Source organism: Protopterus annectens, chromosome 2.part1 (genome assembly GCF_019279795.1).
Source record: "Protopterus annectens isolate FY-2018-M chromosome 2.part1, PAN1.0, whole genome shotgun sequence".
Classification (NCBI taxonomy): domain Eukaryota; kingdom Metazoa; phylum Chordata; order Ceratodontiformes; family Protopteridae; genus Protopterus; species Protopterus annectens.
In genome coordinates this window covers 1,225,680,064-1,225,702,637 of record NC_056729.1, presented here as the reverse complement: position 1 = coordinate 1,225,702,637, position 22,574 = coordinate 1,225,680,064, and the positions used below count along the sequence as shown (strand labels likewise).

General features: G+C 43.5%; 1 protein-coding gene across 4 annotated transcripts in view; it reads right to left on the bottom strand.

Annotated features, from left to right (window-relative positions):
• Positions 1-22,574, bottom strand: part of UBXN2A (UBX domain protein 2A) — a 905,003-nt gene that overhangs the window by 586,271 nt on the left and 296,158 nt on the right. For all 4 annotated transcript variants that reach the window (XM_044062750.1, XM_044062749.1, XM_044062752.1 and 1 more), the window contains exon 5: positions 8,490-8,627. In XM_044062750.1, coding sequence (XP_043918685.1) covers positions 8,490-8,627 — 138 coding nt within the window. The remainder of the gene's footprint in view (positions 1-8,489; positions 8,628-22,574) is intronic.

Below are 22,574 nucleotides of genomic sequence, written 5' to 3'. Positions count from 1 at the left end.
GATGGTTTAGTGGAGAAGCGAACAGATCTATGTCTGGAGTTCCCCATGACACTGTCAATTTCTGAAATACATGAGGATCCAATTTCCACTCGTGGGGATCCATAATTCGTCTGCTCAACACATCTGCTAAGGAGTTCTGTGCTCCTGGAAGAAACCTTGCCTGAAGATTGAGCTGTAAACTGAGAGCAGTCTCCCACAAAATCATTGCTTGCCTGCATAGAGGATAAGAATGCGTTCCCCTTGCTTGTTGATGTACCACATGACAGTTGTGTTGTCTGTTAGAATCAACACCTGCCCTGGAAGAAGTAAATCCTTGAAAGCTATCAATGCAAACTGGACTGCTAACATCTCCTTCAGGTTGATATGTAGATGTTGTAGTCTGGCAGGCCACTTGTCTTGTATCCACTTTCCATTTAGATGAGCTCCCCAAGCTTTGTCTGAGGCATCTGTCGTTAAAATCTGACTCGCCTCTGGCGGGTCACAGAGAGTCCTTGTTTAGGTGACATTCCTGAGCCCACCACAAAAATTCCTTTTGAATGCAAGGTATTATTTGAATGACAGTGTCCAGATCCTGGCAGTGCTGTGTCCATACATTTTTGAGATACCATTGCAGTTTCCTCATATGCAGTTTGGCATTGGGAAGCACCAGAATACAAGATGCCATGAACCCTAAGGCTTGAAGGACTGTCCTTGCAGTCAGCCCGGACTGATGAGATAGTTGATGGAAGTAAAGGGAAAGACTCTTTTGTTTGTCCGGGGTTAAAAGGCCATCTGGGATGCTGTATTCAGTCTTACACCCAGAAAGCACATGTCCTGAGAGGGTACTAGACTGGACTTTATTTCGTTCACAGAATACCCCAGGCATCTTAGCACTGCTATCACATATTCCAAATGATGAAGAAGCTCTTCCTTCCTTGAGCCAGAATCAGGCAGTCGTCCAAATAAGGATAGATCTGTATTCCTCTTAGCCTGAAGAAAGCTATCACTGGAGCCAGAACTTTCGTGAACACTCTGGGCGCAGTAGATAAGCCAAAGGGCAATGCAGAGAACTGATAGTGAGAAGTCCCAGCTCGAAAACGCAGATACTTCCTCCAACTTAGTCTGATAGGAACATGAAGGTAAGCCTCCTTGAGATCCAAAGTTACCATCCAATGATCTTTGCCCAGCAGAGGTAAAAGCTGTTGTAACGTCAACATTTTGAACTTGGGAATGTCCAGATAAGTGTTGAGGATAGATAAATCCAAAATTGGTCTCCACGTGTTCCCCTTCTTTGGTACTAGGAACAGGCGAGAATAAAATCCTAGGCCCACTTCTGGCACAACCTTCCTCCCAAAGGTGCTGCCAGACGAGAAGGCTCTGGCAGCTGAAAAGGTAGGTCATTGGGTCTGTTTACGAAAGGACTGACCCCTGCCCTCACCTGAAGACTGTGCAGGAGAACTCCCTGTTCTAGGCCTGAAAGAGCCCTGAGCTCTGCCCCTACCACGTCTAGATCTACCCCTAGACTGGGAATCATAAGAAGGATACGTCCACCCTTTAGCCGGCCAATTCCTACTAAACTTTGGAGGCTGAACCTGCAAAAAATCTTTAACAGTCTGCATAGACTTAGCCTTGTCTTCCATTTTCTTTAAAACTGCCTCAACAGGAGAACCAAACAACACATCAGATTGTAAAGGAGCATCTAAAATCCTTGTTTTAACATGGTCAGATAAATTTTGATCCCTCAGCCAGGCGTGCCTGCGAAGAACTGACCCAGTGGCAGCCACCCTAGACGAGGCCTGTACAGCATCAAAACCACATTGCAAAGAATGCTTACCCACCTGTTCAGAAACATGTACTAAATCTTGTAACTCTTTACAATCAATACCTTCCGCCAGAGCATCAACCTTAGACTTCAACTGTGAAAGGAGATAGTTCTGGTATTTTAACATGTGAAACTGGCAATTCAAAGCCCTCATAGCTAGAGTGGAAGAAGTATAAACTTTCTTTCCCCATCTATCCAAGGCCCTGGCTTCTTTATCTGCAGGAACCGGATTCTTGACAACAGAAGCCTTAACACCTTTAGGCCCCTGGCTAACAGTTTCTGGGTCTGCCCTCGGACTCTTAAAAAGATACTTATGAACTTCAGGCACCCTGTAATACCTATCCGGTTTAACAGGAGCAGGAGGCAAAGAATCAGGATTAAGAGAAGCTTCTGTAAAAACATCTTCCACTACATCCAAAACAGGAGGTATAGCCAAAGGCCTATGTTGGGGTAAAACAAAAATTGCCCTAAGCCTTTTCCTGGAATCAGAGAAGTCCTGACCTTCCCAATTAAAATGCTCCCTCATGGAATGAAGAGTTTCTGAAAAAGAAAAATCCTCAGGAGGAGAAGCAGAAGGAGTAGAATCATCCACATCAGAATCAGAATAAGGAGAGTACTCCTGCAAGTCTTCAGCCGAAGACTCTGAAACATCGAAGCCTGCTCAAAACTCCCTAGCTCAGGCTCCACCCTAGGTCTCTTATCAGGAGGGGCAAAGAACCCTAATCAAAGTAATCAAATCTTCTGCCATTTTAAGCATATGCTTCTTGGGCACAGTTCCAGAAGAACTAGGGGTGACACCAACTGAAGCTAAACCTGGCCTGCCTCTAGGAGAAGCCTTGGAAACAGAAGGAGAGGGCCTAACCACCCTAGGCAGGGAGGGGAGTATAGTAACCTGAGAAGCCCCATCACCCTGGCCTGCCTCCTGAGAGGCCACATCCTGCAATAACAAGGTCTCTCCCTGAGAACCCAAAGAAACCTCCGGTGGAACCACCGGCTCCACCGACACCTCTAAAGAACCGGCGTCCGGTACGGACGGTTCTTCTAGCCTAGGCTTCACTGCTTTGTCCTTGCGCATCTTGAGGAAGGCGCCGAGCATCCGGCGGCATTTTGTAATTGCACCGCTTCCCAAAGACTAACCTGGCACAATCTAATCTCCTCTTTATAGTGCGCTTATTAAATCTAGCACAAGAGCGACACCCAACAACGTCGTGCTCAGGCCCTAAACAAGGAATACACAAAGTATGATAGTCTCTATGCGGTATCTGTTTCCCACAAGAAATACAATTATTCACTTTTTCTGACATCCGGTAAACCACTGAGGCAAGAAAAAACTAAAATATTCCCCAACGGGGTACTTAGCCAACTTTGATTCGGTCTGAAACTCCGAAAACGAAAAATTTCAGAACGCCAACCGGCACTTGCAATACTGCTTCTGCATCGGACCATGCGGCAAAAAAGACTGAGGATATGAGGTCGGTCATGCGCATTTGTACCCTGACGTCCTGATGTCAGTCAAATGCGCCTTGACCGACGTCAGCCTTATACTTTGATATTCGGGCCGACCGAGGACAGCGGACTACCCCCAAGTGTAAGGACTGCAGCAATGAGAGATGAACATCTGCTTGGACTGGAGCAGTAAAGGGATCAATATTTTTAGCTTTTGCCCAACAAGAAAAGCGTTTCCATTTGCTGGTATAAATCCTTCTAGTAGAGGATTTTAGGGAAGCTACTATGATGTCTCTAACAGGATTAGAGATCATAGGAAGCCTGGCTAAGGAAGGAAGTGGAGCAACCATGCTGTGAGGTTGAGAGAAGGGATAGACCGGTGCAGCTGACCCGATTGGTGAATCAGAAGGTCTGGTACTGGGTCCAGATGCCACGGCTGCACCAAAAGGTGACGATGGAGGAACGGGAACCAAATTTGTCGAGGCCAATAGGGAGCAATGAGAATAATTTTGGCTCTCAAAACGGTGGCTTTCTGGAGTACTTGTGGAATCAGCGGAAAAGGAGGAAAGGCATAAAGAAGTCCCTGGGGCCAATCCTGGGTTAGAGCGTCTCTGGGGGGATGGCCTGGCAGTGGGAAGAGAGAAAAGAAGTCTGGGCATTTGCTGTTTTGGGGAGTAGCAAAAAAATCGCAACATGGGCGGCCCCATTCTAGAAAAATCTCCTCCACTATAGATTGTTTGAGAGACCACTCGTGAGGCATGAGAATAGCTCTGCTCAATCTGTCCGCTAAAATGTTGGTTTTCCCAGGGATATGCGTTGCTACCAGAAACCGATGAGAGGAGATGCCCATTGCCAAAGTCTGAGAGCTTCTCGACACAAGGGGTAGGACTTGGTTCCGCCCTGTTTGTTGATATACCATACTACAGACATGTTGTCTGTGTGAACTGTAATTGTTCCCAAGGGAAGAAAGTCGTTGAGGGCTTGCAACGTTAAAAGCACTGCTCTCATCTCTAGGACATTTATGTGCAGGTGGTATTCGAACGGTTGCCACGTCCCATGAACCATCCTGCCCTGATAATGACCCCCCCACCCGATCAGGGAGGCGTCCGTAGTGACAGTGGCTACTGGGGCCAGGGATACAAAGGGTCTGCCTTGGTGAATCTGGGGAGAAGTAATCCACCATGAAAGATGATTCCTGCAAATCTGTGTCACCAGTATTTGGTGACGCATCGGAAGTTGTTGGTAAGACCACTGAGTGAACAACATCCACTGAAGCAGGCGCATGTAGAAGCGGGCCAGGGGAAGAAGGGTAATGGCCGCAGCCATGAGGCCCAACACCTTTAGAACCATTCTGGCTTGAACTTTTTTGCTGGCTAGGATGATCCTCACGTGACTTTGTATATCTGAGATTCTTTGGTCTGTGAGGGTTGCTGACATCCGAACAGTGTTTAAGTTTGCGCCTATGAAAGTAATAGACTGGCAGGGCAATAAGGAGGATTTTTCGTAGTTGATCGAAATTCCCAATTGAGTGCAAAGATTTATTGTGTAATCCCTGGCTTGAAGAAGTTGATGCCTGGTGGTGGCTGAAAGGAGCCAGTCGTCGAGATACGGAAACACCTGGAATCCTTGACGTCTCAGGTGAGCCGTGACCACTGCCATACATTTGGTGAACACTCTGGGGGCTGTAGTGAGACCAAAGGGCAGGGCTCTGAATTGGAAATGACTGGACCCTAGCCGAAAGCGGAGAAATCTTCTGGAGCGTCTGTGAATTTTTATGTGATAGTACGCTTCCTGAAGATCTATTGAGCACATCCAGTTGTCCTTCTCTAGGAAGGGCAAAATTGACTGAAGTGTGACCATTCGAAATCTTGTCTTTCTCACAGACTTGTTGAGTCTGCTGAGATCCAATATTGGTCTCCAGTCTCCCGTCTTTTTGGGGACCAAAAAGAATCTTGAGTAGATTCCGGGCTCTGAATGGTCTGCTGTAACTGGCTGAATGGCTCTTTTTTTGTAGAAGTTTTAATACTTCTAACTCTGCAACTTCCCTTAGACCGGGTGGTACATCTGGAAGGGAATTTGAGTGAGAGAAGGGACTTTCCTCAAAAGGAATTTTGTAACCCTCGGATATGATCGACTGTACCCATCTGTCTTGAGTGAGGGAACGCCAGGCTTCTGGGTACAGCGATAGTCTTCCCCCAACTGCCTCCAAGGATGGACAGTCGGGCAACATCTCAGGGATGCTGAAAGGGCTCGTCAGAGAGAGGCTCTCTGCTTCCCTGGTTCTGTGGACCCCCTCTGCCTCTAGAGCGGCGTCTATTATTATTACCCCTCTCTGCCTCTAAGGGTAAACTGACCACGTGTATCTGGCGTGACTCCTTGGGATTTGCAGAACCACATCTTTCCACCCTTCTGTCCTTTAGAGTAAGGTCTAGAAGGGGTGGAAAAACGGACCCCTACGGCAGAAAGAGTCTTGCCGTCCTGTTCACACCTGGTCAATGTATCCTTCACTTGAGGGCCAAACAAAGCTGACCCATCAAAGGGAGAATTTGTGAAGGACGCCTTAAAGGGATCTGCAAAATTACAGAGCCGCATCCAGGCTTGGCGTCTAAGAGCCACCCCTGTACCTGCGGCTCTACTCGCTCCATCTGCTGCATATGATATCAGTCGCATGGAGGAGCTAGCAATAGAATTAAGGATTCCTAGCTGCGAAGCAATTTTTTCTTGAGCCCCTGCAGCTGTGGGATCCTGTACTACTTCACCTAGTTCCTTAAGGATATCCCTTTGGAGTCTGGTGAAGTGACATAAGTAGTTCAGCGAGCGCATAGCAAAGGTCGCTGAAGAGAACATCCGCTTACCATACCTATCCATGGTCCTAGAATCCTTATTAGGAGGATGGACAGGTACGGAAGGATCTGCAAGTTCCTTCTTAGTGGCAGCCGCCACCACCAGGGCATCAGCAGGGACACCTTTCGTAAGGAATTGCTTATCCGAAGGGGCAGTAATAAATTTAGACGGCCTCCTAGGAACTGGCTCTACAGAGTCAGGAGCAGCCCAAGCCTTTCGAGCAATAACCTCCATAAGGGGGTCGAAAGGCGGAGAACACCCAGGAGGTGGAGGGCCGAGATCCAAACGCCTCTAGGTATACCGACTCATCCTCAGAGGGATTTGTGGAGGGCCAGTTTCCCCTCTGTTTTAGGAGTTCTAGGATGTCTGAAAAGGAGACATCCTCAGAGGGGGATCTTGGGGATCCCTCCGACTCATCTAAGTCGGTATCTGAAGTGATAGACTCAGGGGAGTCTAGGTGTTTCCTCTTACAAATCCTCTTGCGCGGAGGATCTCCTGACTGATCAGGAGAATCCTCGGAAGAGGGGGTTATTCCCACTGGGGAAACCTGAGGCGGAGGATCTCTGGGTCCGGGAGCAAGAGAGATGGCAGAGATGTCGACAGGCACTGTAGAGGGAGGAGCTAAGGGAATAGACTGCTGGCTGAGCCCAGTGGCCAGCACACTCTTCATCACCTCGAAGGCCCCCCTCCCAGGGAGGTCCGAGAGAACCCGTTCCGAAGAAACCGGAACTCCAGGGCCCACCGAAAGGGAAGGCTCAGAGGCAGATGTCGGAGCCGAGCTCACCAAGGCCGAGGCTCCAAGGGGAAGAGTGGGGTGTGACAAGGGTCCGATGCCACTCACCCCCTCGGAGGAGACCAGGGAAGCCCGACCACCGAATCCCTCTAAGGAAGGTCTCGAAGAGGAGATAAGAGTAGATGCCGAGGGTGCAGAAGGGGGGGGTATCCGCCCCTCAGCCATAGCAGAAACTATCCCCGAAGACTCCAGCTCCAAACTCTGAGGTAGAGTCGAAGGAGGAACTTCAAGAGGGTGTGGACTAATAGTAGTCTGTTGAGACGGATTATGCAGCATCTGGGCCAGTGCCTGTGATTTCAATAATCTACTGACCACCCTCTCTAAATCATGGTCAGAAAGCCTGGATGACCTAGATGATCGGCTCCGATGGCTCCGTTCCGAGAGGAGAGGTGAGGCCGGAGCCGAGAGTATCGGTTCCAAGGAAGGGGATCTGGACCTCTTCCTCGAAGGAACCATTGGAGCCGAAGAAACCATAGATGCAGTCGGAGCCGAGGACTTTTTGGCTCCGACAGAAAGTCTCGATGCATCGGCTCCAGCCGGAGCTGATACAGACATAACAGTAACGGTGTCGGAGCCGGTCGGCGCCAACACCGAAGCCTGAGCCACATGGTGGTCGGAGCCGACACCGATGTGACTGAAACAGTATCGGCACCGATAGCCATCGGTGCCGAAGGTTTTTGCAAACCAGGATCGGCTCCAGCCGGAGCCGATCTCGATTCCGAAGGAGTCGGAACCGAGGCCGCAGGCTTTGACACAGAAGCCTGGGCCTTGGAAGACTTTGAAGTCTTGCTCGGAGCCGATTTAGCCGGAGAGCCCTCCGGTTTAAGACGACCCCTTAATATCAATTTATTTCTCCTCTCCTGCAGGACTCTCTGGCTAAAGGAATGACAAATCGCACAGGAGTCCTGCAGGTGGAGAGGTCCCAGGCAATATAAACAAGAAGTGTGACCGTCTGTCAGAGACATCTTCTGACAGCACGAGTCACACTTCTTAAAGCCTGAGACCCTCTGCTCTTTGGACATAGTGGAAAAACTCAGAACCACACAGTCCCAAACAAACAACTAAACTATAGTTGAAAAAGTAAAACCTCAACACACACACACACCCTGACAGGGGGGGGATGGGAGGGAAGAAGGCCTGACTAAAAAAATTAAGGAGGAAGGATAATTTTAGTCAAAAAAGGGCTTAATATAAACTAAAAATGTTAGATATTAAGTTTAAAAGTGAAAAGGGGCTAAAAACAGTTTAATATAAAACACTTACCAGGAGCTGGTAAAAGGAGGACCTCATCAGCGAAGCGGCAAACGAGATCTGGGTACTTACCGCCTTGCATCATGGGATATGGGGCTGCCTCGAGCTGGTAAAAGTGACTCTCGAGCTTAGCATGTGCCGAGTCGGAGCCGAGGATCGGCTCCGAACCCATCAAGCAAGAATGAAGGCGAGATTGACAACTTAACATTTAAGTAGTTCTATTACTAAGGTAAAAGAGTTCATCTTCAGCAAGTAATACTTAAGCAACATATTTGGCCTAACACAACATAAAAGTACAAACAATTGATATTCTATAATAACTTATGTTTAGGTGCAAATTTAGAGCCCCCTTACCTGTTCAAACTAAATCCCTGTCCAGAGAATGGATGAAATACTGGCTTTGCTGGTAAGTACAACTCATTTTTCTTATCTTCTATCTTCACGTCTACTTCTTCCTCAGAAGAAGCTGTCTGTAGCTCAGTAGGTAATACCCTATAAAGAAATGAAATACATAACCAATTACAGGTATGCTCTGTAACATTTGGTTATTCAGTCTTGCCGAAATAATGGGACAAGACCAGCTGCATACAAACAGATTCATCCGGATGCATTTCAGACTGCAAAGACACAGGATATCAGATCAATTGGCATGTATTTTTAGCACTGCCAAAAGCTTGAGATGCCAACTTCTGAAAGGTATATACCAAAGTTACTCCCTACTCCTACAAAAGCAAGAGATTCTCACTTTACCTATTAAAGTAGCATTTTTGTAAAAATATGAACACTGAACAAAATATAGGAACTAGGTGTGTTTCATTCGACTAGCTTACATCAAAAAAGAGAATCAGTCAATTGGTTTTAATAGACTCCCAGTTTAAGCGATTAAGGAAGCCTCCCCTTCCTCCCAAATGGTGCACTATTCTGGAGTTAGTACTAATACCAATGCAGGGGTGTAGGGGTGGACTAGTCCCCTCCCTTGCATAAACACTAATTTTTTTGTGAAAGTAGACATTGTGTGTTGTCTTTACTTTGACTATTTCAAAGTTTGCTCCATACCTCTCTAATGCCTTATGTTTTAGGAATTAATGCTATGACATTTACCCTTAGATTTACACTTGCTCCTCCTACATTTAGAATGTTCCTCAAAGTCAAACCTGTTTATGAGTACATACTTGATTAAATACACAAACTAAGCTTAAGCAAAGATTTACTATTACTAACTATACAGATTATAGTATATTAAGATCAGTTTCTCACACTTCTTCGCAACCATTCCTTTTTGACTGCTTTTCTGTGGAACTTTTCTGAATTTTCACTCCCCTCTCCTACTTTGTAAAGAAGGACCTTTTACTTTTCTAGGGCTGTTGATTAATCGCCGTTAACGTGTATGATTAATAAGGAAAAATTATAGGTGATTAAAATTTTTAATGCAACACCTATGTGCACTATTTAATTCATGCATTAAGTAAGCAGCACTGGGTCAGCTTCACTTGACCACTTCCCATGTTGTTTCTGGTCTTCCTTTCGTGAGCAATAAATTGCTGTTGGCTCAAATGGAACAACACTATTCATCAGTGGCAAGATCATGGGAAATTTATGAGAAAGTGACTACTTTTGAAGTTGGTTCAAAATGTAATCAAAGGTGGAAAGAACGATTTTTGAATGGAAAGTTTGTTTTTAAAACTAGTGATACCGTGGTTTGCAAATATTGCAAGAAAGAATTTAAATATCAATACAACACTGCTAATGCCACTGCAAGACGGACTGCTGAGAATAGTCGATCGATTAACATAGTCGCTTATGAAGGCCTCCAGGACATCATTTGGGTTGCCAGTGGAAATCTGTTGTATACTCTGCTTTCCAGGTCTATCATTAGCAACTGAATTGATGGCTTGTACAAACAAGAGAAAGAAAATAAAATCAGATTATGGCAGGAAATTAATTTATAGTTTTAACGGGCAACTATTGGCTGTCCGTGGCTAATGATAGCTACCTTGGCATTACCTGTCATTTAAATGACAAAGACTGGGTTTCCTCACTTATTTGCACTGTGTGTTAAGCAAACTGAAGAATGACACTATTCAGAAAACTGTGCAGAACACTTATCAGTGGTGAGATCATGGGGAATTTATGAGAAAGTGACTACTTTTGGCATGGACAATGCAAGTAATATGACAGCTGCTCTAGGAAGACTGACATTTCAGAACAGTGCAGCACACAGCCTTCAGTTGTCTATAAATAAAGCAGTTGCAGAGTCTGAAACTGAAGGTCTCCTAGCTAAATGCTGCAAATTTGTGGGACAATTTAAACACAGTTCTGCAAACAGTGCTAAGCTGACAATGCAGCAGGTGCAACTGTATCATTGACAGGGTAAGTTACTTCAGGACATTCCCACACGTTGGAATTCATCTCTTCATATGATCGAACAACTTCTAAACAAAAAAAGAAGCTGTGCTGAAAACTTCAGCACAGCCAGACCACAAACACAGGGTCACTTTATCAAAGTAGACAGAGTGGGAGAAACTGCGTCTGGTACAAAAGGTTCTCAATCCCTGTCACTATGCTACAGAATTGCTGGGTGGAGAGCAGTTTGTTTCCTGCTTAATGATACTTCCAAGACTCTGCCACCTTGAAGCTGAAATGGTAGTACCTGATGATGACCCTGCTAGCATCACACATTTCAAAGATGTATTTTTGACAGACCTAGAACAATGGAAACTGAACCTCAACCTTTTTAGGGTTAGGAATTGCAACTGCACTGGACCCACGTTTCAAAAATCTTAAATGCTTGTGAAAGAATAAAAGGCGCAAGGTTTGGCAAGAGCTAGAAGTTCTTGTGGAAAATTCTGATCAGCATGATAATCATCAACCAGAAGAACTACCCAGAAAGTGAACGCAAATGCACAAACTTTCATCAGACTCAGACGATGAGCCACCAAATGCTTCTCTCCCCCTCTGAGAAAGCAGTTATTGAGCAATACAGACTTTAAAACCAAACTTGACATCAGCACCTATCCACTGCAGTGGTGGAAGCTACAGGAGGACAATCATCCAGTCCTGGCTAAGTTAGCCAGAAAATATTTAGCATCCCCAGCCACTACTTAGTCCCTTGTCAACACTTGTTTTTGGTGTCTGGATATGTTGTCAATAATAAAAGAGCATCCCTTGAACCAACCAATGTAAATAAACTCGTCTGCCTAAACAACTGGCAGAAAAAATTAAGTAAGTCATAATTTCAAAGCCTTTTTTTTTTTGTCGTCTTGTTTTCTATTCACCCTCATGTTAAGTGCTAGACTAATATGCTTGAAGAAAAAAATGTTGATTAATATGCAGTTAATTTCGATTAAAATTTTTAACTGAGCAATTAATTATTATTAAATTGAAGAGCAGCCCTATTTTCACAATAGCAACACCTTTGCCCAGACAAGTCTTCCTTCAATCTTTCTCTCACTGAAATAGCATTTTCAGGCAAAAATAAGCATTAGACAGTCTGCTCTAATCTTTAATGCAGTAACAAGTTTAACTGAAAATGTACACAGACCCAGACAGATAAATACAATTACATACCAAATCAAATTATCAGGCTGGACTGAAATGTCTACATTCTACATTCCAAAAATCTCGCTACACATCTAAGTAAAAGTCACTGTAAATGCTGTGAGCTTTCCAGATTTTACAAACACTGAGCCGCCATAAACAGAGGTCACATGCTGAAACTCATTGTTCTTTAATCTCTTCAATTCCATACTTACATACTGTGGACCATTACCTAGGATGATTGTATTAGGTATTCACGTCTTCAAACGCACTACCATCAACTCAAAACTCCAAGAAACTTCAAGTGATCATCTACATAGACAAATTACACATAACCACGTTGAATGGGCGTGCCTTAGTTGAAGGTTGGGCGTCGGGCTGGCAACTCGACACCATAAAAACCAACTGCCAATCATTAGCGGACCGGAGTTCTGCTGTGGCGACCCCTAAACGGGAAAAGCCGAAAGACAAACAACAACAACAACACAAAAATGAAACAGGTCTGTTACAGATGAACTCTGTGGTCTTCCTATAAATCTATGGTTCTGAAAAAGGAATTATTTTCTTTCCAGTATTACTGTTGTGATAACAAATGTAAACAGATGTTTTGCTAAATTTGCAAGGATATGCTTGGCCACCACAACATATCACAAACTGTTTCTTTACTTTTCATATTTTCTAAGAGGGACTTGTGCATTCTTGACAAAATTAGTTTCCTTAGATGATTATACACTATTATTTTTATCTCATTTTCATAGTAATACCTTGCATGCAGCGGAGATCTTCTTAAAATGAAGCTGGTTTCTTTTTCCAGCAGATTTCTGTTTTGGACAGCCTTTCAATGTCACATCTCAAAGCATCCATCTCCAGACTTCACTGCATATACTGCTGACATTTTTAAAGCTTCTTTTCTGTCCAAATATAGTACAAAAATTAACTGGTTCATTACCATTTCTTGCACAAATTATCTTCTTGTCGTTCTGGGAGATAAAGATGTCTCAACATGCCTGCCATATATGCTTTTCTTTTCCCAATTTAAAATTTACAATTGGGGGACATTTCTGCAGTCTCAGAAACATTCCTTGCAGTCTTGATGATGTCATATAAAGGAATTTGTTAACTCATTAAACCGCAGTGACATCTGTTAGAGGAAACATATAAACAATAAAAAAAAAACATACAATGCGCTGGTTGCATAAGTGTGCACACCCTTAAACTAATACTTTGTTGAAGCATCTTCTGATTTAATTACAGCATTCAGTCTTCTTGGGTAGGAGTCTATCAACAGGGCACATCTTGACTTGGTAATATCTGCCCACTCTTTTTTGCAAAAGCGCTCCAAATCTGTCAGATTCAGAGGGTATCTTGTGCACAGCCCTCTTCAAGTCACCCCACAGATTTTTTATTGGATTTCGGTCTGGGCTCTGGCTGGGCCATTCCAAAACTTGAATTTTCTTCTGGTGAAGCCATTCTTTTGTTGATTTGGATCTGTGCTTTGAAAGTATTAGTTTAAGGGTGTGCACCCTTCTGGAACTAATGTATTGTAAGTTTTTTTATTTTTATATTTTTTCCCCTAACAGATTTGTTTGTTTTTCAATTGAATTGTACAGGTTATAGGACACATTAAAGGTGGGAAAAGTTTTGAAATGATTTAGTGGTCTCATTTTTTTATACAACAAAAACCTGGCATTTTAACAGGGGTGTGTATACTTTTATATATCCATTGTACTATAAATAAATATATATATATATATATATATATATATATATATATATATATATATATATATGTGTGTGTGTGTGTGTGTGTGTGTGCATAGAAAGAGAGTGATTTGATGTGCATTTAAATACAATACTACTCTCTCTTCAAATGTATATTTATAAAGCTTTTTTTACTGTTTCACTACGTTTGCACTGTTTTATATTGTTTTAACTGTATTTTCATTGCTAGATAGTGTTTCATTACTGCAATTGCATTTTTATTGAATTACTTAACTCTAAACTGCTTTTTCATACTGAGAATTGCATTTTCTGTTTGTGAGTGCTCTTTCTGTGCATTTTTTGTGAAGTTTCTGCGTTCTAGTCAGGTAGCATAGTCTAGATAGTGGCCTGCTGTTATCCAGGCATGGTCGTTTTGCTTGTTAAGTTTAGTTTACTGTTTCTGGCAGCCATCTTCTGCTGGTAGTGTCTTGTCTTCCCTGTTAGTGAGAGTAAAAAGTTGCCTGACCTTCTCTAGCACAAGTGATTGGTTGAAAGAGTAGGGGCTAGCAGGACTGGGTAGTAATTCGAGCTTCTATATTCTTCCATCTTTTCTGGTAATCAAACCCTATGCATGCAGGGGGGCTGTGTTTGTTTTTACCAGGCTGAGGAGCGGTGATTCATCACTGTGACAAAGCAAAAATTCCCTGAAAGTCCAAGAGAAAATAAGTTTTTTCTTACGTTTATTTCATTGAATTGTACTTCTTAACGCTTATAGTTGTGTTATACAGCTAATCTACTACATTTTGCATTGTTATAAAGCTTTTGTTACTGTTGCATTACATTTTGAACTGTTTTACACTGTTGTAACTGCATTTTCATTGCTAGATGGTGTTTCATTACTGTAATTGTATTTTTATTGAATTAGTTAACTGTAAACTGCTTTTTCATACTGAGAGTTGTATTTTCTGTTTGTGAGTGATCTATGTGTGCTTTTCTGTACATTTTTTGTGATGTTTATGTGTTCTAGTCCGTAGTCAGGTAGCATAGTCTGGATAGAGGCCTGCTGTTATCCAGGCCTGGTTGTTTTGATTGTTGAGTTTCCTGTGTTTCTGGCAGCCATCTTCTGCTGGTAGTGTCTTGTCTTCACTGTTAATGAGAGTAACAGGATTGCCTGACCCTCTCTAGCAAGAGTGACTGTTTGAAAGAGCAGGGGTTAGTAGGATTGGGTAGTAATTCGAGCTTCTAGATTCTTCCATCTTTTCTGGTATTTATACCCTGTGTTTGCAGGGTGTTGTGCTTGTTTGCTCTGTGTGCACTGCCTCCGAGCTGTTTTAACTCCCTGCGAGGTATCTCAGTTACATTTTTTCCCTTACCAGCACTCCTGTGTAACGGACACCCTCCCTTGCAACTACTGTGATTTTATCCAGCCCTACTCACACCTATAGACACTCCATTCTGATAGTACTGACTCTACATTCCTTTACCTCTCTTCCACAGCTTCTGACAACCATGGACGGACAACTTCCTATGGTTTCCCCTGCTAGTGTTGTTGGTATGCGCATCCTGAGACAGTGTAGCAACTGCCTCATGTACACGGACAACCCTCTTCTTCGACCACATAGGAACACAATATGTGAGAGATGCAATTACATTAAGAACCTAGAATCCTTGCTGTCTCAATCTCAAGCCAGTACATCTGGCACTGAGATGGTTGTCTGCAAAAACACCACAAGCACCACTCCTCTGACACTACCCACAACTGTACAGTACATTCCTACATACCTGGAGGTTCTCAACAAAACATACCTGAACAAGAGAGACCTCTGTGGCAAAAGCACACAAGCACATCACAACCCACCACAACAAGCACCACACATAGTACACATGACTGTGTCTCACAGTCTCTAAGGCCCAGCCACAAACCCAACATACTAGTCATCGTGGACTATTGTGAGACACACAGATGTGCCCCTGACCAGCCTAGGTAAGGGGAAAGTCACAGTAAGTTGCTTGTCAGGAGCTAGAATCTGCCATATTACTCACACACTCAAGTCTCTCAGCAACAGCTACTGTTATGACTGTGTCATAGTCCATGTTGGTGTGAATGACTTGAGACGTACCTCTCTTGACTACATGAATAGACATGATTGAGTGCGCTGAATGTGTGTCCCAGGCAGGTATGTCCCTAACCTTAAGCAGCATCCTACCGTCACCCAGAATGATGCCTCAGTAAAAACAGAAAATGAATGACTAACAATTGGCTTATTTCTGTTGTCATTCCAAGGGTATCCAGTACCGGACAGCATGGGAGAACATGACTGACAGACCACGAGGCCTTCATTCGTCTACCCTGGGCTTCAGGCAAAGACTCCTGCCTCCCTCATAGTGCCTTTTTTAGGCAAAGTCATGAGCACAAAATTAACAATATGAAAAATTCTTCTAAATGAAATTTCAAGGTCATGCTGCTAAACGCTAAGAGTCTTAACATGAAACTGCACTCATGGCAAGCATTCCTCACCCTGGAAGATGCTGACATTTGTGCTGTCGCTGAAACCTGGTTCAAAGCTAAGGAGAGCACCCCAGCCTTACCAGGTTACTTGTCCTACCATACTTTCACATCCCAAACAGAGGGCTACAAAGCCAGAGGAGGTGGATATCAATATTTATCAAAAACATACACACTTCCAGGCTGGTCAAGCAGTATGATGCACAGGAGACCCTCCAGGTGCAGTTAACTATTGACGAAATACCTATTCAAATTATAGCTAGCTACAGACCCCCAACCATGACTCAGGAGGCCCCTCCATCTATCTGGTCTTACTTGAATCCATTAAGATTCAGCCCTCTACCCTAATTCTGGGCGACTTTAACTACCCAACCAAAGAGTGGAAGACCTATTCTAGCTCAAACATGAATGCCCAGAGATTACTCGACTTCATCAATGCCAATGCATTGGATCAGCTGGTCGACACCCCCACAAGAGGTGAAAATATCCTGGACCTGGTACTAACCAACATGAGTAGCCACTGTAGCATCCCTACAGTATCATCCTCCTTGGTAAGATCCAACCATAAAGCAATCACTTTCGAAGTCACTATCTCCCCTGACCCCCCCCCCCCCACTTGCCATGGTCAAGCAAAAAAAACTTTTCCAAAGCTGACTACAACCTTCTGAAAGCAGGTATAAGCAGCTTCACAGCCACAATCCCTTCAGTTGAATCAAGCACTAATGTTCAAGCCTACACCAAAAAACTATATGAGCACCTATACTGCTGCATGGACTCAGCAATACCCGACAGGACCAAATCATCTTCCTCAATGAAGAGTACACCTGTCTGGTGGACAGCAGCAATAAACAGACTCTATAGTAAAAGGAAAAAACTGCTGTCCAGGACCAAGAAAGAGCAGGTGCCAAGTTGGAAGCAATCTCTCCTTTATCTGAACAAGCAAATACGGTCACTGGTGAAAATGAGTCCAAATTGGCCACATCCACTAAGGACAATCACAAGGCCTTCTTCACATACGCCCGCAACCTCAAACTCCCAAATCTGCTCTGAATTGGTTGTCAAGAATACCACATACACAAACGCCATAGATATTGCCAACCTGCTGGCAGACAAGTTTAGTGAAGACTTCACTCCCCTGTCCCCCCCATCAGTAAACCAGGACATCCCCAGCACCTGTCCCCCTCCCCTCATCACTAGGGCGCAGGACATTAATGCCCTTTCAAAGGCAAAAAATACAGCCTCCATGGGACCCAACAACATCCCTGGCTGTGTCCTATATGAACTCAGGCAAGAGCTCTCAGCAACACTAGGCATCCTATTGAACCAAAGCCTGTGCACCGGCTTCATCCCAGCAGAATGGAGGACAGCCACTGTCATCCCTCTGCATAACGGTGGAGCGTTCACTGACTCAGGCAATTATAGGCCCATCAGCCTAACTAGCCTGTTCTGCAAGACCATGGAACCCATTATTATGGACCTTATAAACAAGGACATTGGGAACTTCCAAACGCTGGATCCCACACAAGTTTGGTTTTGTCAAAGGAAGATCATGCCTGTTAAACTTGGACACCTTCTTCGAAACAGTCACCAAAGCCATGGACGAGGGCAAGAGAGTGCACACTGCCTACCTTGACCTAGCCAAAGCCTTCAACACTATTCCCCAACTCAAGCATAATAGACAAACTCTCCAAGCTAGGCATCAACCCATACGTTACAAGATGGGTAGCTAACTGGCTCACTGACAGAACCCACTCAGTCAAAATAGGGGAAGCTACCTCTACTAGTAAATCTGTAACAAGAGGCATTACACCCCAAGGATCGGTCTTGGGGCCTCTACTGTTTGGGATATACTTTTCTGAGGTACAAGCCAAAACCAGTGGTCTGTGGCTGACCAAGTTTGCAGATGACTGCAAGCTGGGCACGGTCATAAATTCCCCTAGTGATGTGAACATCCTCCAAGAAGGTCTTAACTAAACTAATGACCGGTGCCAGAAACATAGTTTCAAACTGAAAACCAAGAAATACATCATTATCTCCTTTGGGGAAAATGGTGTCCCCACTAATTATCACATTAACAACAACGTACTAAGCACACAATCAGTCATGAGGGAATTGGACACCCAGGTTGACATCAACCCGACTTTTGACTACCATGCTGCCTCTGTTGTATGGAAGGCTTTCTACATGGTCCACCTCGTAAGTAAGGGCATTTCATCCAGGAACAAGGAGGTCATAACATCCCTGTACTCCTCCCTTATCAGACCCATTATCAAGCGCAATGCCCCCTTTGGCATGTACCTTGCCAAGCACATGCAGCAGTTGGAGAGACCTCATAGGTTCCTGACCATGAATATATCCAGGTTCTCAAACACCTATCCTATACAGATCGGCTAAAAGCTCTGTCCCTCTACTCAATCTTGTGCTACTGAAAAGCAGCTTAAAGTTTAAATGGTGACTGACACAACTACCAGTGGTGTTTGACTTCTATTTAGTACAGTTGAGCAAATATTGAGAATTCATAACATTACTGCAAGTGGTCAGCAAATGTATATTTTTGCAACTATTTAAACAACCAAGCATCAAGATCAAAACTATTTGGCATCGTAGGAAATAGTTCTACTAGCTGAAAAAAATACTGCTGACACTGCGTATACACTGAACGAATAAGTAACTTGAAAGACTTCATTAAGGTACTGGAAAAATTTAACATTTAATGTGATTTATAAAATCCAGTTGAAAACCTGGAATCTACTGAATGCTATCAGTGCAAAGATGCTAAACACTTTTGCCGCTGATATTTAATTAAACTGTAGTAAAAATACAAACACTTATTTTGTATTTATAATTGGATTCTGTTAAGCTAAGCATGTAACCACTGGTAGGTTAACCTTCTGGAGCTGCTGTGGAGGCAAGCAGTTAAAATCCGCTTTGCAAGAGATTTATGATCAGTTTCCACCAACACAGATTTTCCATTAACATATTAACTCATTCTCTCCAGTACAGCTCTTCTGAGTGTGTACCTTTAACTCCTAGTGGGTGTGGCTTCAGCTTTTAAAAAGATGAAATTATCACCTTACAGTTCTAATAAACAGTCATTGATAGAGGTCAAATATCAATAAAATTGCGTTTGCCATCATGTATGCAGTGATGAAAGGAGGTACTGCCAGCACAGTTATCTGGAATTGTGTAAATAATTATATGTCACTTGAGAATATCAAGCGTGATTTATATAAGATGCATGTACTAGAACTGTATGTCATGTGTATATCAAACTAGGTTTGTACAGACATCTGTGTTAAGAAGATATTATATACAGTACTTGTGCGTGAAATGTATCCACAGTGTGCCCTGCAGGAAAACAGAAATGTAATGCACTATTGTAACTGTTTAAATGTATATATTTTAACAGTGGAAACTGGAATACAGGAGGTTAACTTCAGAAAAATAGCTGGAATTAAATTACTTTATGACAGCTACAGACACAATGTTTGTGCTGAGAAGCTTTCTGCATTGTCTTCGGAGTGAACTAATTACTAAAATTGTTTTATGACTTCCAGCATTTGCCAAAGATCTGAGGTCTATGTATTTAATTAGGTAGATGCCAAATACTGCTAGCTTCCAGCAGTGGAGGGATAGAGTTGGATGACAAGAAATTAGGTCATTCTGTAAGCTATCCCAGAAGTAATATTGGAGATATTAATTTAAGCAGTCTCTTAGTGAGAAACAGCATTCTGTATTCTGTCCTTGACCTGATAACAACTAGAAGGTCCATTCACCACATCTGTCTTGCTCTTAAGTTAACTAGGGTATAGTAATCTCTTAGATTCAGGTCAGGAATATAGTGAAGCTTAGTTTAGATATTTTTCTTTATTTATTCGAGACTGTCCTGCAATGTTGTTTAAATATTTCCTGTGATTCTGATCTCTGATATCATTGTGAATATATATTTAGTATTGTCTTGTTCTTTCAGTATTTATTATTAAATATATTTAAACTTTTCATTGTGGTTGATCTGCGTAAAGATATTTAAGTTCTGAGAGTACTTGCATATTTATTTGGTGACACTGTGTAGACAACTCCTAACAGCCTTGCTCTTGGTCAAACTATGATTTGTATTCATAGTAATATTACACGGGAAGAGTGGACACCCTTTGTTAAGGAACAAAGCAGCTAAGGAGTTGGCTGGTGGCAGTGATAACTACCTTATAGTGTGAGCAAAAGGGGGCATAGCTAGTAAACCTGTGGCAGCCTTTCCCAGGTGTGTGTGTGCGTGCGTGTGCATCACACCTCAGAGAGAGTGTGTGTGTCAGCAACTTGGGCAGGGACACAAAGTGCTGGTTGGAGAGAGAGGGTGCTGGAGGTCTTGACCTGGCCACTCAGTTGAAATCTCAACTCTATAGCTGTGCCAGTGGGGAGTCTTATTGGGCATCTGGAGAAACAGGGCGAAACCAGCCTCAGACTGACTGTAGTCCCTGTGTGCTCTTAAGGGAAATTTCACTTGATGCAGAAAGCTGCATCTGGAAAATACAGTGTGTGCATAGCTATCCTCCCAGTTTATTTCCCCCACTGTTGCCAGTGGTGAAGACTGAAGCTCCTTGATTACTGGTCCAGTGGTGGGGCATCACAGGTATTTCAAGATAAAATATTGTGATACCTTGCATGTAGCATGGTTTTGGAATTAGTACAAATATGAACAAGAAATATTTGATGCTAGAGGCATAGTAGGAGGTAACTGCAGAAACACTTGTAGGAGTACTCAGCTGTATTCTTTTCCTATGCACATCATCTCTGGTATCCTGTAAAGGCTATGGATTCAATACCTAGCTTTTCTTTCTGCAGAGTTACCGCATCAATGCCATTGTACCTGGTATCTACTTAAAATATGATCAATTTACTTCAAAAAGAGTCAGTGCAGACATTTCATTTTTTTAACTGTTTAAATATTCAAAGATCTTTTCTTGTTCTGTACCCCAGAACCATTCCACCGCATGTGCCAATAATTTCCAACAAGCATCATCTATCGGACAGGTTCAGAATAACCTTCCTTGATTCTTAGCAGGAACAGAAACATACCTTTCTCCTCACATTGCAGACAAGATGTCTACCGAAGTATGAAGCAAATAATAATCCATTTTTTATAGTTAAATTAAGATCTTATGTATCAATACAAATTAACACATTTTGCTTCACATCAGTAATCGAGTTGTAGACACACTAAAAAGTTGGTTTGCTTCTAACTCGCACCCATTTTCTATAAGCAGCTTAACTACGTCTAGACATAATGCTACTGGAACTTTCCCTGGAGAATGCATGCACTTCTGGTAACACCATGGAGAATCTGTCTGGATAGATCCTGGATTGGGGGGGGGGGGTGGCTTTTCAATCAGCCCATTTACTCCAAGGAGGAGGATGGAACCTGGTATCCCCCAGGCTAGGTGAGTAGTCTACAATCCATTTGTACCAGTCTCTGAACCTTTCTGAAGTGAGGAATGCCATCTGGGAAGTTGAGTCCAAGCTTTCTGCCAGGAATACAATCTTTTGACTGGGTACCAGTTGCGATTTCTTTTCATTGATGGTGTACCCAAATGAAGAGAGAAGGCTTTTTACAAATGCCAGGTGTTGAAGCAGCAATTCCTGACTGTCCGCCTAAATCAGGCAGTCATCCAAGTACGGGTAAATTTGGATATTTCAATGCCTGTAACATGCAATGGCTGGAGCCAGGCATTTTGTGAATACCCTAGGCGCAGTAGATAAGCCAAAGGGAAGTGCAGAGAACTGATAATGCACAGACCCTGCCCTGAAACATAGACACTTCCTGCATGACTCCCTTATGGGGATGTGCAGATATGCTTCTTTTAAGTCTAGGGTGACTAACCAGGCATCCTTGGCTAACACAGGGAGAAGCTGTTGCGGGGTAAACATCTTGAATTTTGGTACCACCAGGAAGGTGTTGAGAATTGAAAGATCCAGGATTAGGCACCAACAGCCTTCTTTTCTGGGTACCAGGAAGAGCCTGGAGTAGAATCCTTGACCTCTCTGTTCTACTGGAACAGGCTGAATAGCTCTGATATTGAGCAGGGAAAGTACTTGGTTTTGAACCTCTGCCCACTGGTTTGGAGGAAGGTCTGAAAACCTGCTTGGGGTTGGCAGCGATTGGAAATAAAATTTGTACCCCTAGGATACAATGCTGAGGATCCATCGGTCCTGAGTGATGGACATCCAGTTTTTTGCATGAAGGGCAAGTTTTCCTCCTAGGGGCACAAGCAATTGGGTAGGGCTAGGAAAGTCATTGCGAGGAGGTGGCTTATCACTCCCTGCTTTAGGAGTGGGGGAACTCCATTGCTTAGATCTCTGCATACCCTGAGACTGTAGTCTGGGTGGTCAGTTTCCCTTTGGGAAGGCCTGGAGGGGGCTGGAAAGGACCAGTGTTTTGAAGGGCAATGCCTACTGAATCTAGGGGGTTGTACTTGTAGGAATTCTTTAACAGTCTGCATAGATTTAGCTTTTTTTCCATCTTTTTAAGAACCTCTTCTGCTTTGGTGCCAAACAAACAGTCCTTATTCAAGAAAGTGTCTAGTAATTTTGATTTGACATGATCTGGCAAGGTCTGCTCCTTCAGCCAAGGATGTCTTCTCAGTACAGAGCCGGTGATTGCTGCCCTGCAAGATGCTTCTAGGGCATCAATGCCACACTGC